The following is a 24,523-nucleotide window of genomic DNA, read 5'->3' as shown; positions in this document are numbered from 1 at the left end:
CGTTCGTGGGTACGACCAAATATGGCTAAAAGGTCAGGGATTTAATTCAAGGTGTGACCACCTCTTTAGGATCTAATATCGTACAATTTTCTTTAGCACTAGAATATTGTAAGGTCATATGGACTTGAGCACCCATAGATATAAAAAAAAGCCTAATCGATATATAAATTATATACGAAAGCTAAGAGGGGCGAGAAATTAATAAACTTTCTTAATCCCCTCACTTTTTTGAGTAAAAAATATAAAATCTTAAAGTTTTATCTTTTAAGTATTGATTTGAAAATCAAGCTTAGGAGTTTGTTTTTAATCATACAAATCAATGCTATATCTTTCCAATGATTATATTATTGAATCTCATTAAAATAATAATGTAATTAATACTTAATTAATAATCTTTTAAACTACCTAACATGATAAAATTTCTCCTTCATTTTGGAGTCCCAACACTTGAAAAAAGAAAAGAAAAAAAAAAGAAACAAAATTTTATGTACAAATATCAATTGCCATTGCTTTTCCTTAAAGGCAATCTTAACCTTTTAATTTCAACATTTTAAAACTAAAATTAGGGGGAAAAATAATGAGAAAAGTTAGAATTATGGGTGTTAATTAAATATGTAAGAGAGGGTTGCACATGATAATGCTTTTCTAAGTTTAATTTTGTGTATTAGACTAATTGCAATTTGAGAGATTCCATTTATACAAAACACAAAACTTTAAGCACAAGTTAATCAATTAAACAAAATTATTAACTCTTTTAACATCATATATTAAATTGTGTTACTTTGATTTCATATATTAATGAGTTTTTTTTTCTTCTTTTTTTAATATATAAAAACAGTTTCATTTTTTTTTTCTATTCCTCATAATATCTCAAATTTTAAAGTATTTATATGGATATAATTTAATTTTCTTTTCAACAATTTAACATTTATAATAATTCTTGTTTATTTTTTTTATATTTGAGAAGTAAGATATAAACTATTGATTTGATTTGAGGCTAACTAATTAAATTTATTAAAGGGCACACTAACCTTTCCTTAAAGATTAGAAGCTATATATATATATATATATATATATATATATATATGTGTTGAAAACCACCAACCCACTTTGTTGTTTGAACTGATTAAAAATTTGCATATTAAACTCAAAGATAAATTGTATATTATTCAAACTAAGATTATAATATATTTACAAAGTGAAGGCACTATCCAAAATCATATTCCATTCTTATACAATCTTAGGAGATCAGAATTATAGTCAGGTATAGGGAAGGATTAATAGATGAGTTCATGTATTTCAAAATGAAATCACCTCTCAATTTATGAATTATGTATAAAAAGAAATAATTAATGGATATATATATATATGAAATTAAATTGTTTGAGAATGGATCTAATCTTGTTTTGGCACACCCTCTTAGGAGCAGAGCATATGAATGTTTATTGGGTTTATAATACAAATAAAATAGTGAGATTTTCTTAATTTGGATACATAGATATACACAAAACACACACACACACATAAGAATGAGAAGAAAGTAAGGATGATACGTGGTATCATATCATATCATATAAAGAATATTTGTTGGGTTAATTACTTTATTATTACCATAATGATAATCTATATTCTCAAATCTCTCAAAATTACCAAAGGATGTATTATATATATATATATATATATATATATATATATATATATATATATATATATATATTAATGGTGTAATTTGTGTTTTCAAATCTCAAGAAAATGAGAGAGATAGCTCTACATAATTACTTCACAATATTACTGCATTTCAATCTTAGCTAAAATGTCTTACATATATTAAAATAAAAAGATCAATTGTATGATTCACTGCTACTACTCTCTTTCTTTTTCTTTTTCTTTTTTTTTTTTTTTTTATTTATAAAATCGAAGTTTTGAATATATCAAAAGAGAATTATCGTAACTTCAAGAACACAATAAATAAAGTAGTATCAATGTTGAAGAATAAAAATAAAATGTGTATCTCTCCTATTCTTCCATCAATATTTACGATTCTTAACGAAGATATTTAGAAAGAAAGAAAGAAAGAGAGAATAATATTATTTTCGTTTTATCCAATATTTATTGTACCCTTTAGGCATGTTAATCACGAAATAAAACTAGTTCCCTTGATAATTTTCTTGTGTTATTTTGCCTAATATTTATGTAGAATTTTCAACATTATAATATCAAACTTTTTGAACTAAATTTCAAACCTTTTCGTTAGATAAATAATATGAAAATTTCTAAATTCTACTTTCATGAAATGAAATGAAACTCTTCCGTAATAATAAGAAATACTAATTACATGAGAGTTTAATTTGTGGTTTACAAGTTTTAATTATCAAACTACATAAATTGATGCAAATTTTGGGATGATGAAACAATGATCGTCATATATACTTTACTTCTTCTTCACATCCCTTAAAGCAAGCAAATTAGGGTTATGAATCAAAAAAAGAATAAACAAAATTAAGAGGTAGAGCTGGACCCAAATATTAATTAACTAATACATACATATATATATATATATATATATATATATATTAATATGTAATATTGAATTTCCCAAGTTTCCAATAATATTATTGCACGTGCATTTCCTCTTTTTTCACCTTTAATATTTAATAATAATAATAAACATACCTTTCTTTCCCCATTTCCATCACCTTTTTCTTCTTCTTCTTCTTCTTCTAATTCTTCCATTTCTTGAACTTTTCAAGATGAACTGTTCAAAGGTGGGATATAGTTGTTATGATCCTTTACTTTTCAAATTTATATATATATATATATGTATTCATCCAAGAAGAAGGTAAAATCAGAATACAATTTTGACTTTTTAGCTATGATTCCCCTTTTAACAAAAATTCTTTGAGGAATGGCTTTTGGAATATTCTATTCTAAACCCATAACTTTTCTAAAAAGTTAAATATGGTTGGTAGTACTTTTTCATGCATCCATTTTCACTTTATATTAAATAAAACTATAGTATATTTAACTATACACGTACATAAATTCTTCTTAAATTAATTGACAATAAGAGATGTAATTAATATATCTTATAAAAGTGTTGTGATCGTGAAATATCTCCATTCTTTCGATGTAAGATTTTCAATCCATTATTGTAAATTACTATCTTTTTTATTATATTCAACACGAATTAATACTATAGATCTTTTAAATTTTGATCGTTTGATAACCATTTGAATTGTTTTGGATACATTTTTTACTTCTAAATTTTTTTCTTTTAAAAATGAATAGTAAATAAAAACTAAGAAGCAATTATTCCAATGCAACAGAGAACAAAGTGTATGAATGGTGGCTTCAAATTCCAATAGGTTTTTAATGAGTAAACCAATGTGAAAAACAATAATTAATTTAATATTTTGCCTCGATTTTCATTAATTTTGAAATAATTGTTATCATGATTTTGATTTACACACAATTAATTCTTAATGTCAAGTTGGTTCCTAAGAGTCTCTTTAACACATAATATTAGGCCACTAATTAGCCACGAAAGCATATATTTCATTCTTATCCTTTCTCTTAATCCATCTATCTGTCTTCCATACAACTCCATATTTTTAATCTTTCTCACCTAATTTCTTAAAATGGAAACAATTTCAAATTCACCAAATAACCAAAACGAGCTTGATTAATTCTGTTGTTATCTTCGTCTATTCATTATAAAATCGAACGTTCAATCTCTCATCTATATTGCTATCATTATACTAAAAAACCTAATACAACTTTTTATCTTTTTCCATTTCTCTATATAAAAAAGGCTACTTTATATAATATATATAAAATATGAACTTTAACTTCTCATAAACGTTTTAAAACAACATTGAAGTAGACACCTTGAAGTGTTGGTAAAAAATTGAGACGTGAAATATTGATATGATTGGTGAGTTATAATAAAGGTTGGGACCTAACCACCGCTACACTTTTATAGGTCACGACCGATTTTAGATTGTAATTTTCATTTATAACTAACAAATTTTTGCTCCAAGATAAATTTTGAAATGTCTATGAAAGATTAGTAGTAATATTGCAACTTCTAAAAGAGTGGCCATGAAAATAATCAAAATAAATAATAATATTCTCAACATCGTTGATATAGATCGCTGTGTGATTTAAGCTAATTACAAATATCAAATTAAATAAAGACTAGTAATCAACACTTTGAATGAAAAGGAATAATTAGAAAAAAGAACTTGATGGGAATAATAGGTATGAACAAAAGACTCATAACATAGGCAAGTAGAAGAAGTTGTGTATTAGAATTGAACATTAAGGTTTGGAAGTTGATGGTTGTAGAGAATTATTGAATCTTCATGAACTTGTTCTAAGGACCATTTTTACTTGAATGATAATAAAAGAGACATTGATATTGAAGCTATACTAACCATCACAGGTGTCTCATGAAGAAGACCTCCATGTATCTCCATCAACAAAAGGAAACTTTTAGAACAAATACAAATAGATATAAGCCAAATTTACCTTCATATCACCCATGCATCCATCCATCCCTTTCTCTTTAAAGTTTTGAATTAAAAGTACATCCAGAAAAGACTTCTTAACTCAACGATAATTGATATATAGACGATCTTTCCTAAAAGTCTGTTTTTTAGAAAAGTATGCTAAACATACAATCTCTCTTTCTACTATTAACATAGACTTAAACAATAATAATTAAACTAAAATAACAAAAATCATTAGGCAAATCCTAGAAGAAGGGGATATGAGTCATTTGAAGTCATGTGGGTCAAATTTGTAGTTGAGATCGTCACAGAATAAATTCCCTAAAGAATCAGAAAATAATAAAAATGATGATAAGTTTGAAAGAAAATCTTTGCCAAGATACAGCAGCACAAGAGAGCCCCTGGTTTACAACTTCTTCTATACACAAACTATATATAAATAATAATGATAAAAACAAATAATAAATAAATAAATAAATTCTATCTATCTCCCTCTCTCTTCAATGACTGACTTGGGTTTTGTTTTAGCATAAATTATGGGTTTAAATCAGACAAAATAAATGCTTTGGACCTCAGAAGAAAGAGACCATAAAGTTTATATAATTTTTTCTTTTTTCAAATTCACATCACATGCTATTGAATCTCTCTCATTTCATCTATTGTGCCGATCCCCTATTTAAGCCATTCCATACATTTCAACTCTCTCCATCTTCAAAAACCACAAACAAAAATAAAAAGTGAATATTACATTCTATTCTCTCAAACTCCCCTTTTAAACTTGTTCAACTTCCTTTTCTCTTTTCTCTACCACTTAGTCTTAACAAAACAAGAGACAAATTATTATGATGAATAATAATACCTGTATCAGTATTCCTCCATTGGCTCAGACCATGGATGGTGATCACTTCTTTGATCATCGGTGTATATGGGTCAACGGACCGGTGATCGTCGGAGCAGGACCGTCTGGATTGTCAGTAGCAGCTGCTCTCAAACAACAAGGAGTCCCGTTTGTTGTTGTCGACCGAGCTGACTGCATTGCCTCTCTTTGGCAGCACCGGACCTATGATCGTCTCAAACTTCACCTTCCAAAGCAATTCTGTCAACTTCCCAACTTCCCTTTCCCAGAGGAGTTTCCTGCTTACCCCTCCAAGTTTCAGTTCATTTCTTACTTGGAATCCTATGCCAACCATTTTGACATAACTCCACGTTTCAACGAAACCGTACAGTCGGCCAAGTATGATGAAACTTTCGGCTTGTGGCGAGTCAAAACCCTTTCGTTGAGTCCGAAGCCAACTCAGGTCGAGTACATTTGCCGGTGGTTAGTCGTTGCCACAGGAGAGAATGCTGAGAAGGTTGTGCCAGAGTTTGAAGGGATGGAGGAATTTGGTGGTCATGTCATGCATGCTTGTGAATACAAATCCGGTGAGGCTTACCGTGGGAAACGGGTGCTTGTCGTCGGGTGTGGGAACTCTGGCATGGAAATTTCACTTGATCTTTGTAACCATGATGCCAAGCCATCCATGGTGGTACGAAGCTCGGTGAGTCAACTTAAGTTACATCAAATAACTCAAAGTAGTCTATTTCAATTATAGACTTGTAAAGTCAATTTGAACATAGTTCAACCAAATTTCTAAAAGTTTAAACTAACCGTTTCAATTCCATCTAAAGATGAAATTTTGTGTTTTAAATTTATGGATAATCATTGGAGTAATAACTTGGAAGTTGTGCAATTTTTGTTGATCCACAGGTTCATGTATTGCCAAGAGAAATACTTGGAAAATCAACTTTTGAAGTTGCAATTTCACTCATGAAATGGCTGCCACTTCATATGGTGGACAAGATGCTGTTGATCATTGCCAGACTTGTTCTTGGGAACGTTGAGAAGTACGGACTCAAAAGGCCATCAGTGGGACCTTTGCAGCTTAAGAATGCCGCTGGGAAGACTCCCGTGTTGGATATTGGAGCACTGCAGAAGATAAGAGCCGGCGAGGTCAAGGTGGTGGCCGGAATAAAAAAATTCCGGCGAGGTGCAGTAGAACTGGTTAATGGAGAAGTTATAGAGATTGATTCTGTAATTCTAGCTACTGGCTATCGCAGCAATGTTCCATCTTGGCTCAAGGTCAGCATGTTTTTTAATACTTTTTAAAATTTGGCATTTCCCCCTATTATGAATTGAGCTCTTGTTGTGAGTCCATGTGACAGTTATGGAAGTTGGGTTCAGTTTTTGAAGTCTACTGTCCAATACCTTTCAGTTCTTCCATATTTTGTGTCCAACTTTAGAGCTCCTCTGTCCTAAAATGCTTTTTACTGTTGTTTATAGAAACTTTTGATTCTCTCTCTAAAGCTATATAGTAATTGATTGCACAGGAAAATGAGTTCTTTTCCAGTGATGGGATTCCAAAAAGTCCATTCCCAAATGGGTGGAAAGGCAAAGCTGGACTCTATGCTGTTGGGTTTACAAGAAAAGGCTTAGCAGGAGCTTCACTGGACGCCATTAATGTAGCTCAGGACATTGCCAAGAGCTGGAAAGAAGATACTAAACAAAAGAGAAAATCAGTGGCAGCTCGCCACAGAAGATGCATTTCACATTTTTAATGCAAAAGGGCTGCCTTTATCTTGTGAAGAACAGTAACCAACAAAAAACAATGCAAAAGAAACAAATTAGTAGAGCCCTCTCCCCCTCCAAAAAAAAGGGAAAATTATAATTCCCAACACAGCAAAATAGTTAAGAATTTCTTTCTGTATAAAGGAAGATGAGGCTTATTGTTTTTTTTATTCTTTCCTATTGACTTTCCCTCTCTGGATCTACCTTATTGTAATTGTAATTGTAATTGAAATCTTTCTTTTTCTCTCTCTATTGTAAATCCAACACAAAGGTGGGCCACTTAAGAAATGGTAAGTTTCAATTAAATGTGTCCATAGTGAATCCACAATGGGCCCACTAACAAAAATGTGGCCCCTCAAGTCCATGATTCCTCCCAACACAACAAATCTCCACTAGGGGATCCCAGTCTTGGTCTCACAATGAAAAAAAAAAAGAAAGAAAGAAAGAAAGAAAGAAAAAAGGTTTCAGGGTTTTCTGTCTCCATGTTGCTTTGCACATGGTCTGAGCAGAGAAGTGTAACCTTATCTTAGTTTATACATGTGAACAAATCTCTCTTGCCACTACAACTTTTCAACTGTAAAAAAGTTCTCGACATTCAAAACAATCAGTACCTGCTAATTGCTTACGCTCTCTTTTCTTTAGTCTGCTTGAATCCAGAATCCATATTGCATTGATTCTTCATTACACACCTAACTTACACTTATGACAAGATAAACAACAGAACTCACAGCCAATGTTCTGATGCAATCCAACAGCATAATGAAAATGAGCTATAACAAAACATACTGCACATGAAGTTGTACATTGTAAACCGGATGTTTTGTGTTCCAAAAGCCTTAATGAGTAAGAAGAGAGTTTAAGACTAAAAACAAGGACAAGACAATTCACCTGTAGGGAAGGGTAAAGGAGAAGACAACCCATATGACTCCCCATGCTGTTGATTCAACCAAACATAGTGCTATAACTCCATGGCCCATATAAATGTTCTTCTTCAGCACCACAAACTCAAAGCTTTGCAGAAAGAATTTGCAATTTGACCTGATCGTGATTCTTCATGAACATGTTACCTGCATCAATTTTTGGTATATATTTCAGTCAAGTAGAAATTAATGTTCTAGATTATTGCAAAACACGAAGCACCTACAACATGGAAGTCCAAACCTGCAGTCTTTGTCAAAAATCCCACTAGAGTTTCCAATGTTCTCATAAAACCATGCAACCTCTTACTGAGACATCAAAGAGAAGAAAACACATGGGGTAGTAAATACCCATAACATTTTCCTAGTTCATCAAAAGCCCATCCCTTCTTGTTATAAATGACAAATTAACTCAGTTGAGACTATGATGGTAAGAGACAAATTTACCACTAGTCAGAGGAAATACTCACTAGGTTTAGAAACCATGGTATATCCTTCATATGCATCTTTATTTTGATTTGACATTTATGAACAGTGTTTTGTTGCCGTAAATGAAAGTGTCAGACATTGAATTAGTAGAGATTCTTTCCCTCCCATGTTTTTTCCTACAAACCTTGTAAATTTTCATCGAACAATAATCTTTTAATTTATTTCATTTAGTATAATGACCATCATTCAGAATTGTTGAGCAATTAGAATTGAGCATGTCCAAAAAAAAAAAAAAGATTGCATTACGTTTTCAAAATGAAATTCTATAAAAAGAAAGTCCTTCCATCTTCCAAAACCTTTATTAAAATTGGTACAAATGTTCATTACTACAATTTGTAGCCTAATCCTGGAAAAACTACTTGTAACGTCTCTTACAGTCCAAAGAGATTCAGCAAACAACCCATAGAAAGAGGAGGAGGATTCAGGGATTGAAATAACACAAAAGGAGTGGAACCAAGATTTGGTAGCAAGAATCTTGAAGTTCCAAGAAATCATTTCATGATCACTTTTGTGACTTCAGAGTTTGTGCAATGAAAAGCAAAAGAACCAGTAATATAAGAGCAAGCGCCAACGGTCACTGAACAGTACGATTACTTTGTGTTGGAAAGTATGCGATCAATTTCACCCTTCTGGTTGTACAAATCCACTATCTTTTTAGCATATGTGGGCTCATGTTTATCAGCTCTGCAGTCCATAAATCATCATTAAAACGAGGACAAGGAAACAAGAATAAAAGAGTCCAGACACAGCTTAATCCAGTTTACCTTTGTTTTCCCCATATTCTGGAGACATATAAATGGTTCCGGATGGTATGGTAATCCAGTGAATAGCGAGCGAACTCCAGACCTTTTGGGCCAATCTATAGAAGAAAAACCAAGATAATGAAGTTTTTACATATACTTTATCAAGTGTATCATAGATCAATGAACACTTATATTTCTACGAGTTATTATTTTGTTTTTCATTTACACAACGATTGTTTAGCAAAGAAAATTTTTACCAAGTTCAGAAAGAAGGCTATGATGTTCCCAATGAATTTTGGAGCAGGCTCTGAAGGACCTTTTCCTGAGAGTAAGAACACAAGTATACAAATCAAAGTCGTAGAACAAAGCTTGGAAATGCTGCTTTTCCATGATTTTAAAGAGATGACAAGTAACATAATCTGACCATCTCCAGAATGAAAATAATCAAGGATTGGGGAGTTCTGGTCATTAGAGGATAAATTATTAATATAATTGCAAAGCAGCTCCACATAGATTAAATGGTATATTGTGACACAATACATTTGAATGAAAATTGATTTAAAAATAAATCCGAAGAGACAAAAAATAGAGCACAAAATTAGAATTGATGATTGAGAGATTGAAGATGTTGCCATACATACCAAGCTTAGCATTGTCGTCTGCCTTCACAGTCTCCATAACTAAAGGTCTTCGATTACCCTGAGCGCAGAATATTAGTCTTACTTTCTTAGTAATATATGCCATGCTTCTTATTAAAGAAGATATGGGATGGCAAGAAATTTACAGTGCTGATTGTTGGAGTAATTTCTAAGTACTGTTCTACTAAGCCCAGCATCTCTCTACCACGCTCATTTCTACAATGTTAAGGAAACAACAAAAATGAAATGTTACAATGTCAACTAATATCAACACAAAATAGTCTCGTAACATGGCCGGTCATGGAAAGTACAGAAATAACCAATATTACCTAACAGTAATATACTGTGGATGTTGGGTCATGCTGATTCCAGAATATTTTGGCACACCCATGTAACCAACCACTAGATCCTGAAAATTTACACCATTTTATCAAAGATGATGTCAAACAGTACTTTGTGCCTGAACAGCTTCATAGTAGCACATGTAAAAAAACAAGTTAATTGTTAATGATGCGTCTGAAAACATACACATCTAAAGAAAGACTGGCCACTTCAATTCATTTGAAAAAAATTAAGTTTTTTAACATTTCAAATTCAATGTATCCACAAGACATCAACTTCTAGATCAAACTAGAATAAACTTAAATCTTTCAGGTCAGGGAACTTCATGGCAAATGATTTAGTACCTCTTTCTAGGCCTTGTTGGATACACTTGAATCCTGCCGGACTAATTTTGACGGGAAAAAAACACAGGCAAGATCCCCATAAAATAGTGTTTATGTCTGGCCAAGAGTGTACCACCATTTGCCTTAAGCTATCATTTATCAATTAAGTTTTGAATCTCAAATTGTTTGGGAGACATTCTAGATTGGCCTGAGTTTGCCGCTGGAAATAATTTTGGAAGATCAATTTCAATGTTTTTCTTTTTTAATAACTAAACAAATATTATCAATTGGCCCAAGTTTCACGCTGTAAATAACTTTTGAATCTCAAATTGTTGGGCATACATTCTACAGTGTATTTTTACCTCTATCTACAAATTGACAACCAGTAAAGAATTAGATATAAAAAAATTAAACTGCATTCAAACAAATATTGTGACGAAGTAACAACAATATGTTGCTATCATAAGTCCAAATATATTGCACCCCTACCAATTTAAAGGAGGAGAAACAATTAGATATAAGTAGGAAATTACATGGCATCCATATTAAGTTGGATGAGTAGAAATACTCACCGCTAGAGCATTTGTATAATCAAAACAGCTGCAATGCAAACCAAAACTCAAGTAGTTAACAACTTCGAATGAGTGAAGAAAAGACATCACTAGGAAAAGTAACTTCTTATAGCATGATGCAAATTTTAAACGTCGCATTTGTGTATTGTTTTTCCTTTACAAAATTCTTTGTCTTAAAAAGAGGATCAAACATAATATACAATTTTGTACTTAAATCTAATTGTTTCTCCCTGTTAATAAATATACTTTTCTCTTGTGGAGTACGTAATTTTTTTTGCAAAATATGCAAAATGCCCACCAAATGAAATGGGAAACAATGAGAAAAAATACCTGTAGCAAGATGGAGCAATAACATCAACCAAGTCATTTGCGGGTAGACAAAAATATGGAACCTGTTTCAGTAAGGTTAACTTGATGAGGCACCTCAAGGAAGATGTTCGTGAACAATAAAGCTGCAGGGACTTAATTACCTCTTCAATATGACCATCCAAATGCTTGAGATGCACCTATTGGAGCAACAAGGAGTTGGCTGAGAAGAAATGCCACTAAGGCTAAAAATTGAAACTCAAGGAAAAGTTGCAGAAAAGAAACATATTTTCATACTGAACCAACGAGCTTTCATGGAGTCAGTACATGGACCAATATGTAAATGAACACACAAAGTATAAAGGGGAATATTGCATTATTTGATATCGGCCTTACAAGGCTAAGGATCATATCATTATCTGCATATACGTGCGATGTGCCTTATCTACTAACTCGTGCTTGAATTGGCAAGTTGGCACCTAACTTTCATCTAGCTCATAAAGAGAAAATCAAAATTTCTCTCTAGTTATGGATTCAAATATCAAGCATAGAAAGTTCAAATGTGAAAATATCATAATTCTAACAATTACAACTTCAGGTATTGACATGAAGCCTAAGTGTTAACCTAAATCTTATACCTAAGCCACTGAGATGATATCTAGAGCCTCAAGGGATCCACATAAGATGAACTATATTTCTCAGTATATATGTGCTTGTGTGTCAAGGACTAGAGAGAGTACCAAAACAAACCTTGTAATCTTGCATGAACTCATAATGAAGAACTGTCTCTGGTTCTGCACTTGCCGCCTTGAGAAATTTATCCAGTCCTTCTCGAGTTCCATTATCCACTGTTGAAATGAAAAAGAAAAATAATTAAAAACTTACAGACATCTAAAAGTAGTAAGGGTAACATGCCATAACAAACAGAAATTCTTATATGAAAAATAAAATTGCAGAGTTACCACAATTAGTGCCCAGAACATAAAGCTTCTCCAGATTTAAATGCTGCTCCACAGATCTTAATGCTGCAGTTTAAGATATCATTCTGCATTACAGTTGTAGAAGTCACAATAGCGAAACGAACTAAAGATCTTTATGCACCCCGGAAACACATCGAATACAAAATTGTCTTGATTCCCAAAATATGGGAGTACCATAATATACCAACAAACAGGTATTTTTAATAAATCCACCAACTAAAACAAAAGAATTACCTTGCACTTGGCAGCCCACACCACAGAAAAGAAGACGTTTGACTCCTGCAGCCTGTTTAAAAAAAAAAAAATTGATACATCTCATTTAATATACAATAGTAGCATTTGACTTCTAGTACAATTATGGGTGCTAATGCAGGTACCCCTCTTTTCATGTGACCTTTAACAAGTTGATATAAAACCCATCTGGCAGTTTAAGCATCTTATTTGATTGTTTATTTGATTTACCAGCTTAGATTTTAACATCAGTTCAGTCTAAGAAAACTGACGTGAACTCCCTCAAGGGAAAGCCACCTACGATAAAGAGAAGCATAAATTGGGTTTCTCTCCATCTTAATAATGGAAAAAGAAAAGCACCTCAACTAGAGCAAGGGTATTCAAGTTGGGAGACAACGTTGGCTTTACTCCTCTGGCTGCTAGGACTTCTTCTGGTGTCCTATTACAAAGGCAAGAATAATTATAGTAGCAAATCAGGAAAATTGAACTGAAGGAGAGGCTATTTGTCAATACAGTTTCCAGAATATTATTAGCAAAACTACCAAAGATCAGTAAATAAACTAGACAAACCTTGCTAAAATAGGCCTTGGAGTGAGTCTGTCCTCTGGGTCACTACAATATGACAGAACAATGAAAAGTTCATCACAAAAATGGCATTGGAAAAACACGAAATGAAGACCAAGAGTATTACATAGCTTTATCAAGAAAACCTCAGAGTTACCTCTGCACACAAATAACAGCCTCGACCATGCCTGATTTAAGCATTTCAACTGCTATGGTTGTTACTATCCCTGTCCATTGAGCTCCTACAAGTTCTCAGAAATTTGGTTCTCAAATTGTAGATTTATAAACAAAAAAAAAAAAAAAAAAATGGAGCCTTCTGGAGAAATCTAATGATAATTTAGTCAAGCAAATAAGGATAGGACAAAATATTGACAGGGGTTGTCAAGTAGCCTGGTCTAGCATTGAGACTACCAAAAAGAGACAATACAATGCATTTTAAAACAAGCTGTTGAAGTATCATAAAAACCAAAGAAAAAACATCTAAGATTATCTTTTATGTTACAAACACTTGTACCTTCCACTGGTTTAATCTTACGAGCATATAATAGCTTCTCATGAACTCCAAAATATGTCTCATCCAGCGTTTCTGTTTTCCTCCCTCTACCGTGAACTACAGGTTCCATTTCCTGATGAAATACCAGTGAAAGTCTGATACCACACTTATGAAACTGATGAACGAACTAATTACTCATATAAGATGTCGAGCAATTTGCTTTCACTTTATGAGCAGGAGCCACTACTATGCCAGTCGTGCAATTTGACTTTGAGACATTAATAATCTATAATTGGATGAAAAAGAGAGCAGGACAGTATGATCAATAGTCAACACACAAGAGAAATCTCTTTTCATCCCCACTGGTCAAATTGTATAGAAGACAGGAGAAGTTTACATCCACAACATTAGCTCCACAATACATATTCTTGTTCTCGTAGGAATTTCTTTTTTTTACCGACAATCTCTAGTCCTTTGTTCAACTTTATATTACATGGAACTCAACATCCAACCTTCACAGACGAACATTATCCAAACCAATATCAAACAGTTTAGGTAAAGGAAGATACACAACACATACAAACAGAAAGAAGTGTAGACTTACTTCAATTCTTGACATGCCATCCCCCAAGAAAGCACACGCATCCTTCACGTGAGCAATGTAATACGTATCACACAAGCCACATTGACTGCAAAGAAGAAACCAACAATCGAATTCAACGTTAAACTACCGCTAAACCCAAATTCTTAAAATATATATTCAACCTCTCCATAGGTTTTGAAATTACATGACTCCAACAAGCGAATGTCTCAATATCAATACAAAATTTCCAACATAGGATATCCCACTCCAATACTATTCATTAAAATTCTAAACTACCACTAAACCCGAAATGTTACCTACTTAAACCTAATATTTTACCAATAATCTCAACAACGAGAATCAAAGCCATGAAATACAAAGAACAGGACCTTCCCGCCAAAACCAACTGGTGATATTCACAGAAAGGCAGGAAAAAAACCAGTGAAGCTTAGAATGAATTGAACCTGCAATGTTCTTTGGCAGGGTAGGTGCCTCCAGGAGGAATTGGTCTGGAGCGTTGCCTCCAGTCGTCCCTGAGTTTAACTTGTTTCGGTTCTTTTCCATCTGTTCCATAACAATTAAAGGAAGAGTAACTATGAAGAAAAAACAAGAATCATTTATGCGGTGGAATCAGAAGAATGCGAGAGATGAAGAGAGAGTTACTTGGAGAAGAAGATGAAGATGAAGATGAACAAAGGATGGGAAGGGAACGGAGGTTGGCAATGGCGTGCATTACAGGAGAGTGGCAGTGAAACAAAAAGCTTCTGAAAAGTAGAGAGGTTTCATTTGATCCACAAATATTATATGTTATTTTGGTTGGATAAACCACGCCGTCTATAGTCAGATATTTTTCTTTTTTAAAAAAAAAAAAAACAAATTAACAAAATTAATTACACTTCATAATTTTTTTTTTTAATTTTTTTTAGATTACAATTTTATTTGATGTGTTAATTTTTCTATTTAGTATATACTTTTAAGTTGATAAAAATAAAACCACTATTAAAACCCAAACTTTTATGGAAAATAGCAATGTAATTCTAAAGATCTTTAGATTTGTATGTAGGTTTTTTATAATAATTTTGTCTCCCTATTTTTCTTAAATTTATAACGATTTGCATAGGTGACTTAAAAATAAGGGGTCCAAATGAAAAAATGGGTATTTGGTTTAAACCACTTAAAACAGTAGTTTTCTGCCTATGTCTTCATTTAATAAAATTAAGGTACCGTTTGATCCAAGGGTTATCAATGTGGAGTTGGGTTTAACCCAACCCTTGTTTGAGGGAAGGGTTAGTTTTGGGGTTATGATAACCCCTCTTTCCTCTCTCTCCTTCTTCTTAAACATTTTTCAATTCCTCATAACCCAATCTCTTCAACTCCCCCTTGTAAAACTACATTTTTAAACCCTCCCTCAAACACATTTTATCGTAAAACTATTTTTTTTTAACTCTTACACATCCTATAATAAAATTAGGTTTATCATAACACTAGTTTTATCATAACACTAACCCTTCATAACTCAACCCTTCCCCAAACGGTCTCTAACATTTAACCTTAAATATTTTCTTTTTTTCTCTCTCTCTTCTTTTTTTCTTTTTCGTTTTTCCTTTTTTTAACATTCTTTTCTGTGTTTTTACTTTTTTTTGCATTTCATCTTCCATTTTTTACTTTTTTTTTTCCTTTTGTGTCTTTCTATTGTGCATCGAGTAACAAACATATATAACATAAATAAAATGTAGAGTATCGAGTATCAAACATCAAACATGGAGCATCAAGTAATGGGGTGTTGGTATCAATTATCAAGTATCGAGGATTCAGGATCTACTATCTAATATATAACGTGAGGATATGATATAAAGTATAGAGAATAGGTCATTAAATAACGTTCACATTTGCAAGGTGATTTTCAAGGACAAATGAGTAAATTAAGAAGGTTTTGATGCTAGCATAATATTAGTTTTCATTCACATCTTGAAACTTGACCGTTTGTACAAATTAATAACAACAAACATCCTACTCATACACCCCACCACCTAGAATACATACGAGTGATGTCTCACCATGGTTGAGACTTTTCATTTGAAATCATAGGTCGCGGATGATTGATTTTTCTTTCTTAATAAAAGGACCGAACAATGTGTGACCAAGAACTAAACATTATAACTACCAGAAATCGATTCAAAACCAAAAGTTCAATCCTCACTCCAGATATCCGAATAATTATAAAACCCAAATATACATAGGATTGTATTGATCGCCAACGTAGAAAAACGAAAAGGCAGAGGCCACTAGTTTGAGGGTGATCGGAGCAGTTCCTGTCGGCGGCGGCGGAGATGGAGCACCATTTGATGGTGATCGGGAATGTGATCTCTGATCACGGCGGCGGCTTTGAAATTTTCCGCCCAAGCATGGAGGCGAGGGAACTCAAGTCCGTCCATAATCTTCATATCCAGAACTTCTTCAAAAACCTTTATCCACACAGCCATCCATCCATACACCAAATCAACCATATTAATCTCCTCTCCTCCGAAGAACTTCCGGTCGCCGATTCCCCGCTCTTCGATCGTCTTCAGAACTTCTAGTGTTTCTCTCCTCGCCTCCTCTCTCTCTTCCTCTCCCGCTGTAAAAATCCTCCTCATCGTTGCTTCCTATGCAAAATTCAAAGAATCCATAAAAACGTCTTCGGATCTAACAGAACATGCAAACAATTACCTTATCCTCTATGAATTTGATCCAGAAGCGAGCGGTAGCTCTGTCGAAAGGATCGGACGGCAGCAGAGGATTTTCCGGCCAAGTGTCGTTTATGTACTCGAGGATGACAGCGGATTCGCAGATAGGGTTTCCGGCATGGATGAGCACCGGAATCTTCTTGTAGACGGGATTGTAGTGAAGGAGGAGAGGGCTTTTGTTGGCCATGTCTTCTTGAATGAAGTGATAGGGTATGTGTTTGAGTTGCAAAGCCCAAATCACTCTGTAGGTGAAAGGACTTGCCCAACTCCCATGGAGCTTCACTTCTTCTTCTTCTTCCATGCTTCAATGGAGGTAAATCTTGAATTTCCAATTTCAATTTCTATGAGAACCTTACTTCTCTATCACTTATAAATTTGGTTTTATAAATTATTATAACTTTTTTTATGGATTGTTGTTGACTTCTTGTATTGGTTTTAAATTACTAGAAGCAATACTCTACATATCACACGATACAGACACAGAATACAATACAAGAGTCGCACAAGACCTTGAAAGTGATGACCATCTGATCATGATTGGGATGATTCTCTCGAATCGTTAGAGGCTAGAGCTTCCATTTCGATCGTGCAATCTTCTCTCTGCCAAAAAAATTTCACTCATCAACGCCTTTCTCTTTTACGATTTGCAGCATTTCCTAGTTTAGGGCAGATTGAAGCAGTTGTTGTTGGCGGCAACGGCGGAGATGGAGGACCATTTGATGGTGATTGGGAATGTGGTCTCGAATAACTGTGACAGCATTGAAATCCTCCATCCAAGCTTGGAGGCAAGGGAATTCAAGGTCCATAACTTCTTCAAAAACCTCGATCCATTCATACACCAAATCAATCATATCGATCTCATCTCCCCAGAAGAACTCACCACCGTCGAGGCTTCACTCCTCGATCGTCCTCGGCACTTCCAGACTCTCTTTCCTTGCTCGCTCTCGCTCTCGCTCTTCCACTCTCGCGGTAAAAATTCTCCTAAATATCAGTACTTCCTGCTTCTAAAACTTTTTCAATATTGAATTACATATTTGGTATTATTCCTACCACGTTTTGATCATTTCAATATCAATTTTGATGACATCAAAAAATTCCTTCAAAATCTTGTGATTTGGGACCTAAAAAGAGCAGCATTAGGACAAGAAAAGGATCCGTCGACCAACCTTATCCTGAATGAATTTGATCCAGAAACGAGTTGTGGCTGTCGTAAGGTTCCGACGGCAACAGAGGATTTTTTGGCCAAGCATCGTCGATATACTCGAGGATGACGGCGGATTTGTAGATAGACGAGCACCCGAAATCTTCTTGTAGAGGGGATTGTAACGTAGGAGCAAAATGCTGTTGTTGGTCAAATCCTCTTCAATGAACTGGTAGGGAATGCGTTTGAGTTGTAGAGCCCAAATCACTCTGTGGAATTTCTGTGGACCTTCACTTCTTCTTCCATCCTTCAATTCAATTAATCTTAGGTTTGTTTGTTTCTTTCTTGTTTCGGTGAGGGGATCTTACTACGAAGTTTTGCTTTCCTTAGTAAGGATTTTAGTCGGTTATTGAAATTTGAGATTTGATAAGTCAAAGATTAAATCGAGATTTCAATGGGATATATGAAAATATATAGAATAAAACGGAACAAATTTAAAGACAAATAGAGTACTTAGCTTCTGGTGAAAATTCACTGGTAGAAGTTCAAATTACATTCTACGACGGTTCAAAAGTAAAAACATTATCTTGATCGAAGAAGTCGCTCTCTTATGGCTTTAAAAGAGACGACCATCTTATCTCGATCAGGACAATTCTCTCGAATTATTGGATCTTCCAAGAAATTTTTTATTCGAGCATGCAGTCGAGGAAAGGAAGGTGTTTCGATCAATTTCTGGCCAATTAGATCTTCAATCACTCCTAACCAATATCCAAATACTCCATACACCAAATCTACCATCCCGATCTTCTCTCCACCAAAGAATTTTCTGTCATCAATAGCTTTCTCTTCTACAATTTGCAGCATCTCCAAGCTCTTTCGCTTCTCCTTTTCTCGTTCCTCTCCACTCGAACAAAACATTCTCCATGTGCTTAGTCCCTAATGAAATATTTTCATTATTAGTATTACACCTTTTAATATATCGGATTTTTCAAGCGTTAAAAATTTCATAAACTAAAATGATTTATCAAAAAGGTTTACCATTAAATGGAGACATACATTTTAAAATTTTAATAACTAACAATAAAAACATCATCAGAGTAATATTTAGAAACACAAATAAAATTTAAGATGACAAAAAGGACAAAACTTTTATAAAGTAATGTAATACTCTTATCCAATGATTATTTTCTAATCTAATTGTTCTATTACTTGGAGAAAACAGATTTAGAAACTTATCCTAAATTCATCGACAAAAGTTTTTTCTTACATCGTTGCATACATCAACTTAAATCATCAAGAGTTAAACAAAAATTTAAATTCATCAACATAAAACTTCTGCTTTAACTTTACCATATCCTCAACGACTTGAATCCAAAATCGTGCGGTAGCTCGATCGAGTGGATCGACAGGAAGTAAAGGGTTTTGTGGCCATGTCTCATCGATGTATTCAAGGATAACAGTAGACTCACAGATAGATCTTCCGCCATGAACGAAAACAGGAACCTTCTTGTAGATAGGATTGTAGTGAAGAAGCAAAGGACTTTTGTTGTGGATATCTTCTTCAACATATTGGTAGGAAATAGCTTTGATTCTCAAAGCCCATATAACTCTATAAACGAAAGGACTCGACCAATGCCCATGTAGCTTCACTTCATCCATTATTGTCGATAATGGAGGAGCTTTCTTGTTCGGCCTTCTTGTTCCTCATTTATTTAGGTGTTTTTTCTTCTTCATCCTTGTGTTGACTTTGACTTTTCCAACCAATTCATTTAATTTACTCTTTCTAACCTTGACTTTTTTGCCATTGAAATAATCGATAATGTTTTCTATTCTCATTTCTTTTTCTTTTTCTTTTCTAAAGTCAAATTATAGAAAGTAAAAAAAGCTTGTATTGAAATTAGCCGATCAGTGGTTAGATATTATATTAAATTTGTTTTCATCTATCAGCTTAATTTTTTTGGTTGAATTGGTGATTAGCGATTAGTGTTCTATATTTAAGTTCATGCAATGTTATTTTCATTTCCTTCCCATTTAACATTGATTCTATTTGTTGGGTTCTTTTTTTAATATTTCAAGTTTATAAGTGAGAAATATTGTCTGTAAATAAGAAATATTAGATATTATATTAAATTTGTCTGTTTCCATTGTATTAAAGCTTTTTGGCTGAATTGATATTACTTACCATTATTTAGAAAATTATGATTTTTGTTACCAATTTACGTCATTTCATAATATATACGATAGATTGTTTTTAAATCGATTTTTACATATCAATTGTTACCTCTCTTGTCATGAAAGATGTTGTATATGATGCAACATGAACGTACACCGACGGATTTAGTATAGACCAGGGGTTCGAGCCCCCTTCAACTTTATTGTCTTTATATAATATATATAAAGAAAACTATTTAACTATTAATATTTAACATTAGTTTAGTGGTTACTTTGATTGTCTATGGAATAGTCCATGTGATAATCTTTTTTTATTCAAATTGTTGATAAGGAGGTGATTAGTGCAAGATTTCCTTCTATTTTCATCTCATTTTAATGAGAAAAAAACTCAACTAAAAAAAATTAAGAATCAAAATCCAGAAATAACCAAACTTTATATGTAAACATAAATGGATCCTAAGAGCTTATTTTACAAAATACAAAAACGTTTTAGAAAAACCTGGCAACGGTAGAAACGAGTTCACAAAAACATACAAAGAGCTCCAAACACCCAACAACGTTCTTCATATCATTGGATGGATCCAACGAAGAACGATGTTGGGTTTTTGGAACCCTAAAACGTTTGATATTCTCCACCATCCGATTTCGATCCGTGCGATTCTCTCTGATCGCCGGAACTGCCATGAAAGCTCTGCTCCAAGCTTCTAGCCGAGGAAATGAGCCCGATTCCAACAATTTCTCTCCGGTTACTTCTTCAAACACTCCCAACCACTCTACAAATTGTCCGAATGCCAAGTCCACTATCCCCATCTTCTCTCCGCCGAAGAATTTTCCCTCGCCGATCACTTCCTCTTCTAAGATTCGCAGCATCTCTAAGCTTTCCTCCTTCGCCCCTTGTTCCTTCCCGCCCGGGTAGAACATTCTCGATATAGCCGCCCCCTGAATCCAATACGCCGATCATCGTAAATGTAAAACGAATAGGAAATTTTTGAAAAGTTAGAAGGCAAATTTTGTGTAAAGGATGCTATATTTACCTTATCATCAATGAACCGAATCCAAAACCGAGCCGTAGCTTTGTCGAGGAGATCGGGAGGGAGTAAGGGGTTTTGCGGCCACGTCTCGTCAATGTATTCGAGAATAACAGAGGAGTCGGATATCGATTTTCCGTGGACGATGAGGGAGACCTTATGGTGAAGGGAGTTAGAATAAGGAAGGAAAGGAGTTTTGTTGGTGATACCTTCTTCTTCTACATATTGGTAGGGTATGTCTTTGAGGGACAGAGCCCAAATGACTCTGCATGCGGAAAGGCTTAACCAATTTTCATGGAGCTTCACTTCATCCATTGTCAATGGAGGCTTTGTGTGTATGTGTTTTTTCTTCTTTTAATTATATTTATTTGTTGGTTTGGTTTTCTTTGGTTGTAAGTTTTTGAAAGTTCAATTTGGGGTTTGGTTTTCATAAATTGTGAAGACTTTGACTCTTTCACTATTTTCTTCATCTCATTGAATTGTGTCTAATATTTTGACTATGCATGTGACCCATCATTGATGATTTATTTAATAACTATTGATTGTTGTTTTTATCAAGAGAAATACAAGTATGATTCTCGCAGTTCCTTGAATTTTTAGGAGTTTTTAAGGAGGAAAAAGAAATGGAATCTTTTCGGATTTAGAGAATAAGTTTAATCATTTATTTCTTCTTAATCCTTTTCTTTTTTCGTCTCTTTCTTTTTTAAGAATGGTGATATTATTATTGTTATTACTTTAATATTATATTTCAAAATAGAATTATATGATAAAATAAAGCTAGCCTATGAGAGGATCATTGTGTGCAATAACCCGTGTCTTTTTGTTTTGGGTTTCATGATTAATTGAATTTTTAAATAGATTGTTAATTAGTACGGAAAACTTGACCATAAAAAGCTAATGTAATATGTTTTCTGATAAAAATTCTAAATTTCGGTAAATAAAACACAAATATTAAAGAAGTAGCTTAGGTTTGGAGTTTAGTCTAGAGTTCAAAACAATACCAAATTTTATAATGTTAAACGTGGCTTAGCTTCATTTTATTTTGTATAAACTCAAGCAAAGAGTAGAGACACTCACAAATACAAACACACCCAGCAAAGATAAAACTCAAACATCCAAAACCACTAATTTCCCAAATCAAAATCTGGAATCGCACTTATGATTTCTTCGCCATTTTCAACACCTGCTCCCTCCGGGACCTGAGCCGCGGCACCATCTCGTCGTGATCCGGCAGATTGTTTCTGATCACAGCGGCTTGCCGGAAGTTCTCTGCCCAAACGTAGAGCCGGGGGATTGTATTTGGTTCAAGGACTTTCACGTCCACCAGCTCTTCCATCACCGGCAGCCACCGCGCAAGGAACCCGTACGCCAAATCCACCATGTTAATTTCATCGCCGCCGAAGAATTTCTTATCGCCCAGTGCCTGTTCTTCCACTGTCTTCAACACTTCCAAGGTTGCTTTTCTCGCCTTTTCCTTATCTTCTTCCCCTTCCGCGATAAATAATCCCCAAATCTCCATGCTCTGGTAAAAATTCGATCAAAATGTTTACAACACGTCTAATCTAAAATGCAAGAACGCATAAATCGATTGGTTAAAAAAATACCTTGTCTTCTATGAATTTGATCCAGAACCGAGCTGCAGCTCTCTGAATAGGATCGGAGGGCAAAAGGGGATTCTCTGGCCAGGTCTCATCGATATACTGAAGGATAATCATGGATTCGCAGATGGGTTTTCCGGCATGGACGAGGACTGGAATCTTCTTATGAACAGGATTGTATTGCAAAAGCAGAGGAGATTTGTTAGAGAGATCTTCTTCAATGTATTCGTAGGGAATGCCTTTGAGTTCCAAAGCCCAAATGACTCTGTAACTGAAAGGGCTTGGCCAAGCTCCATGTAGCTTCACTTCTGTCATCTTCAATGGAGGATTTGTTCAATTTGAAGTTCAAATGAATGAGGTAACCATCGTTTATGTAGTGCTCTGTTTTAGTGCCTTTTCTTGATATGCACGTAAATCAACAATTCTATAATATATATATATATATATATATATAAAAACAGCACATACAATTACAAAGCTTCTTTGTGTTTTCGATTTATTTATGAAATAATAATATAATGGTCTTTAGTGTTAATAAATATTGGTGGGTCTCATTTATATCTGTTCCACTGATTCTCACATTCAAACATCTTCGTTGATTAGCTAGTTCTTTGAAGGAAAACACGATGTTGAAATTTGGGGATGTTAATGGGACGCGGATTACGTAAGCCCATGCGTATGATGTTTGATTTTGAACGTTTTCATATATTATATTATATATTTTTGTCTTCTTCTTATGTAATCCTAAGTTAATTTTGGTTGAATTCGTATGATTTTTGTTCAGTTTTTATTTGATGTTTATGGTTTAGTTAAATGATTTTTTTTTAATGCATTTTAAAAAAATAATCTCAAAAATACACTGATACAAACTATTGAAAAAATAGGGTGATTTTGTGACTTTGCTTGGAAATCGTACTTATATATATTTATTTAATATTTAATATATATGTATATTATATTTGTGCGGTCAATGAGGCGAAGAAGAAATCGAGAAGAGATTAGATGGAGGACGGCGGCGAGCGAAGGGTAGGAAAATGGAGACGTCGTGTACGGGGTATACGACTTCTACAAAATCACTCTATTTTTTTCACTAGTTTGCATCCTACACTATTTTTTACATTGTTTTTTAAAAATGCATTATTAAAAAAAAAATTCTAGTTAAATCTCGTAATCATTTCTAAATTCTCTTAATTTCCATTTGAGTTTTAATTTCCATTTATTTCATTTACCTTCTAGTGAGAGCATATATAAATATAGATACATATACGATGAGAAGTTTAATTTATAAGTTTTTAGGTTCTGTCCATGTATAATTTAGGAAGTGTAAAAAAAGGTCGTGAATGACCCTTTTAATAGATTCACATAAAAATGATGCAAAAAGTTTTAACTTTATATCAATTAAGTTTTGTGAGTCCAAGATGAATATAACTCAACTGTATTAGAGACTATTCTACATGACCTATGGTTTTAATTTCTTAATACCAACTGTGTAAACATTTTAGAAAAATATGTTAGGCATAAAATTAAACATGTAATCATTCTCAAACTCTTTTGAAAATTG

General features: G+C 33.6%; 6 protein-coding genes across 6 annotated transcripts; 1 reads left to right on the top strand and 5 right to left on the bottom strand.

Moving 5' to 3' along the window:
* Positions 1-5,127: 5,127 nt before the first annotated feature.
* Positions 5,128-7,176, top strand: LOC103483530 (probable indole-3-pyruvate monooxygenase YUCCA3). The gene is made up of 3 exons (XM_008440211.3): positions 5,128-6,049; positions 6,259-6,630; positions 6,879-7,176. Exons 1-3 carry the CDS (start codon positions 5,354-5,356, stop codon positions 7,104-7,106), a joined length of 1,296 nt encoding a protein of 431 aa, XP_008438433.1. The 5' UTR covers positions 5,128-5,353; the 3' UTR covers positions 7,107-7,176.
* Positions 7,177-8,783: 1,607 nt separating this feature from the next.
* LOC103483529 (7-hydroxymethyl chlorophyll a reductase, chloroplastic) lies at positions 8,784-15,108 on the bottom strand. The gene is made up of 19 exons (XM_008440210.3): positions 14,961-15,108; positions 14,762-14,861; positions 14,319-14,403; positions 13,736-13,847; positions 13,379-13,463; positions 13,228-13,269; positions 13,018-13,096; positions 12,661-12,712; positions 12,409-12,471; positions 12,197-12,294; positions 11,611-11,646; positions 11,471-11,532; positions 11,141-11,168; positions 10,233-10,312; positions 10,050-10,119; positions 9,907-9,964; positions 9,523-9,587; positions 9,287-9,381; positions 8,784-9,206 (listed from the first exon to the last, which is right to left on the bottom strand). The coding sequence occupies exons 1-19, from the start codon at positions 15,028-15,030 to the stop codon at positions 9,113-9,115; spliced, it is 1,374 nt and encodes a 457-aa protein (XP_008438432.1). The 5' UTR covers positions 15,031-15,108; the 3' UTR covers positions 8,784-9,112.
* A 1,120-nt stretch (positions 15,109-16,228) lies between these two features.
* Positions 16,229-17,324, bottom strand: LOC103483526 (probable glutathione S-transferase). The gene is made up of 2 exons (XM_008440209.3): positions 17,007-17,324; positions 16,229-16,942 (listed from the first exon to the last, which is right to left on the bottom strand). The coding sequence occupies exons 1-2, from the start codon at positions 17,322-17,324 to the stop codon at positions 16,583-16,585; spliced, it is 678 nt and encodes a 225-aa protein (XP_008438431.1). The 3' UTR covers positions 16,229-16,582.
* On the bottom strand, positions 16,229-20,046 carry LOC103483525 (probable glutathione S-transferase). Its single transcript, XM_008440208.3, has 2 exons — positions 19,515-20,046; positions 16,229-19,100 (listed from the first exon to the last, which is right to left on the bottom strand). The coding sequence occupies exons 1-2, from the start codon at positions 19,821-19,823 to the stop codon at positions 18,747-18,749; spliced, it is 663 nt and encodes a 220-aa protein (XP_008438430.1). The 5' UTR covers positions 19,824-20,046; the 3' UTR covers positions 16,229-18,746.
* Positions 20,047-20,751: 705 nt separating this feature from the next.
* LOC103483524 (probable glutathione S-transferase) lies at positions 20,752-22,198 on the bottom strand. The gene is made up of 2 exons (XM_008440207.3): positions 21,371-22,198; positions 20,752-21,275 (listed from the first exon to the last, which is right to left on the bottom strand). The coding sequence occupies exons 1-2, from the start codon at positions 21,677-21,679 to the stop codon at positions 20,826-20,828; spliced, it is 759 nt and encodes a 252-aa protein (XP_008438429.1). The 5' UTR covers positions 21,680-22,198; the 3' UTR covers positions 20,752-20,825.
* A 154-nt stretch (positions 22,199-22,352) lies between these two features.
* Positions 22,353-23,488, bottom strand: LOC107990281 (probable glutathione S-transferase). The gene is made up of 2 exons (XM_008440205.3): positions 22,969-23,488; positions 22,353-22,886 (listed from the first exon to the last, which is right to left on the bottom strand). The coding sequence occupies exons 1-2, from the start codon at positions 23,275-23,277 to the stop codon at positions 22,521-22,523; spliced, it is 675 nt and encodes a 224-aa protein (XP_008438427.1). The 5' UTR covers positions 23,278-23,488; the 3' UTR covers positions 22,353-22,520.
* Positions 23,489-24,523: the final 1,035 nt, after the last annotated feature.

Source organism: Cucumis melo, chromosome 6 (genome assembly GCF_025177605.1).
Source record: "Cucumis melo cultivar AY chromosome 6, USDA_Cmelo_AY_1.0, whole genome shotgun sequence".
NCBI classification, from domain to species: Eukaryota; Viridiplantae; Streptophyta; class Magnoliopsida; order Cucurbitales; family Cucurbitaceae; genus Cucumis; species Cucumis melo.
This window is presented reverse-complemented; position numbering and strand designations above follow the sequence as displayed.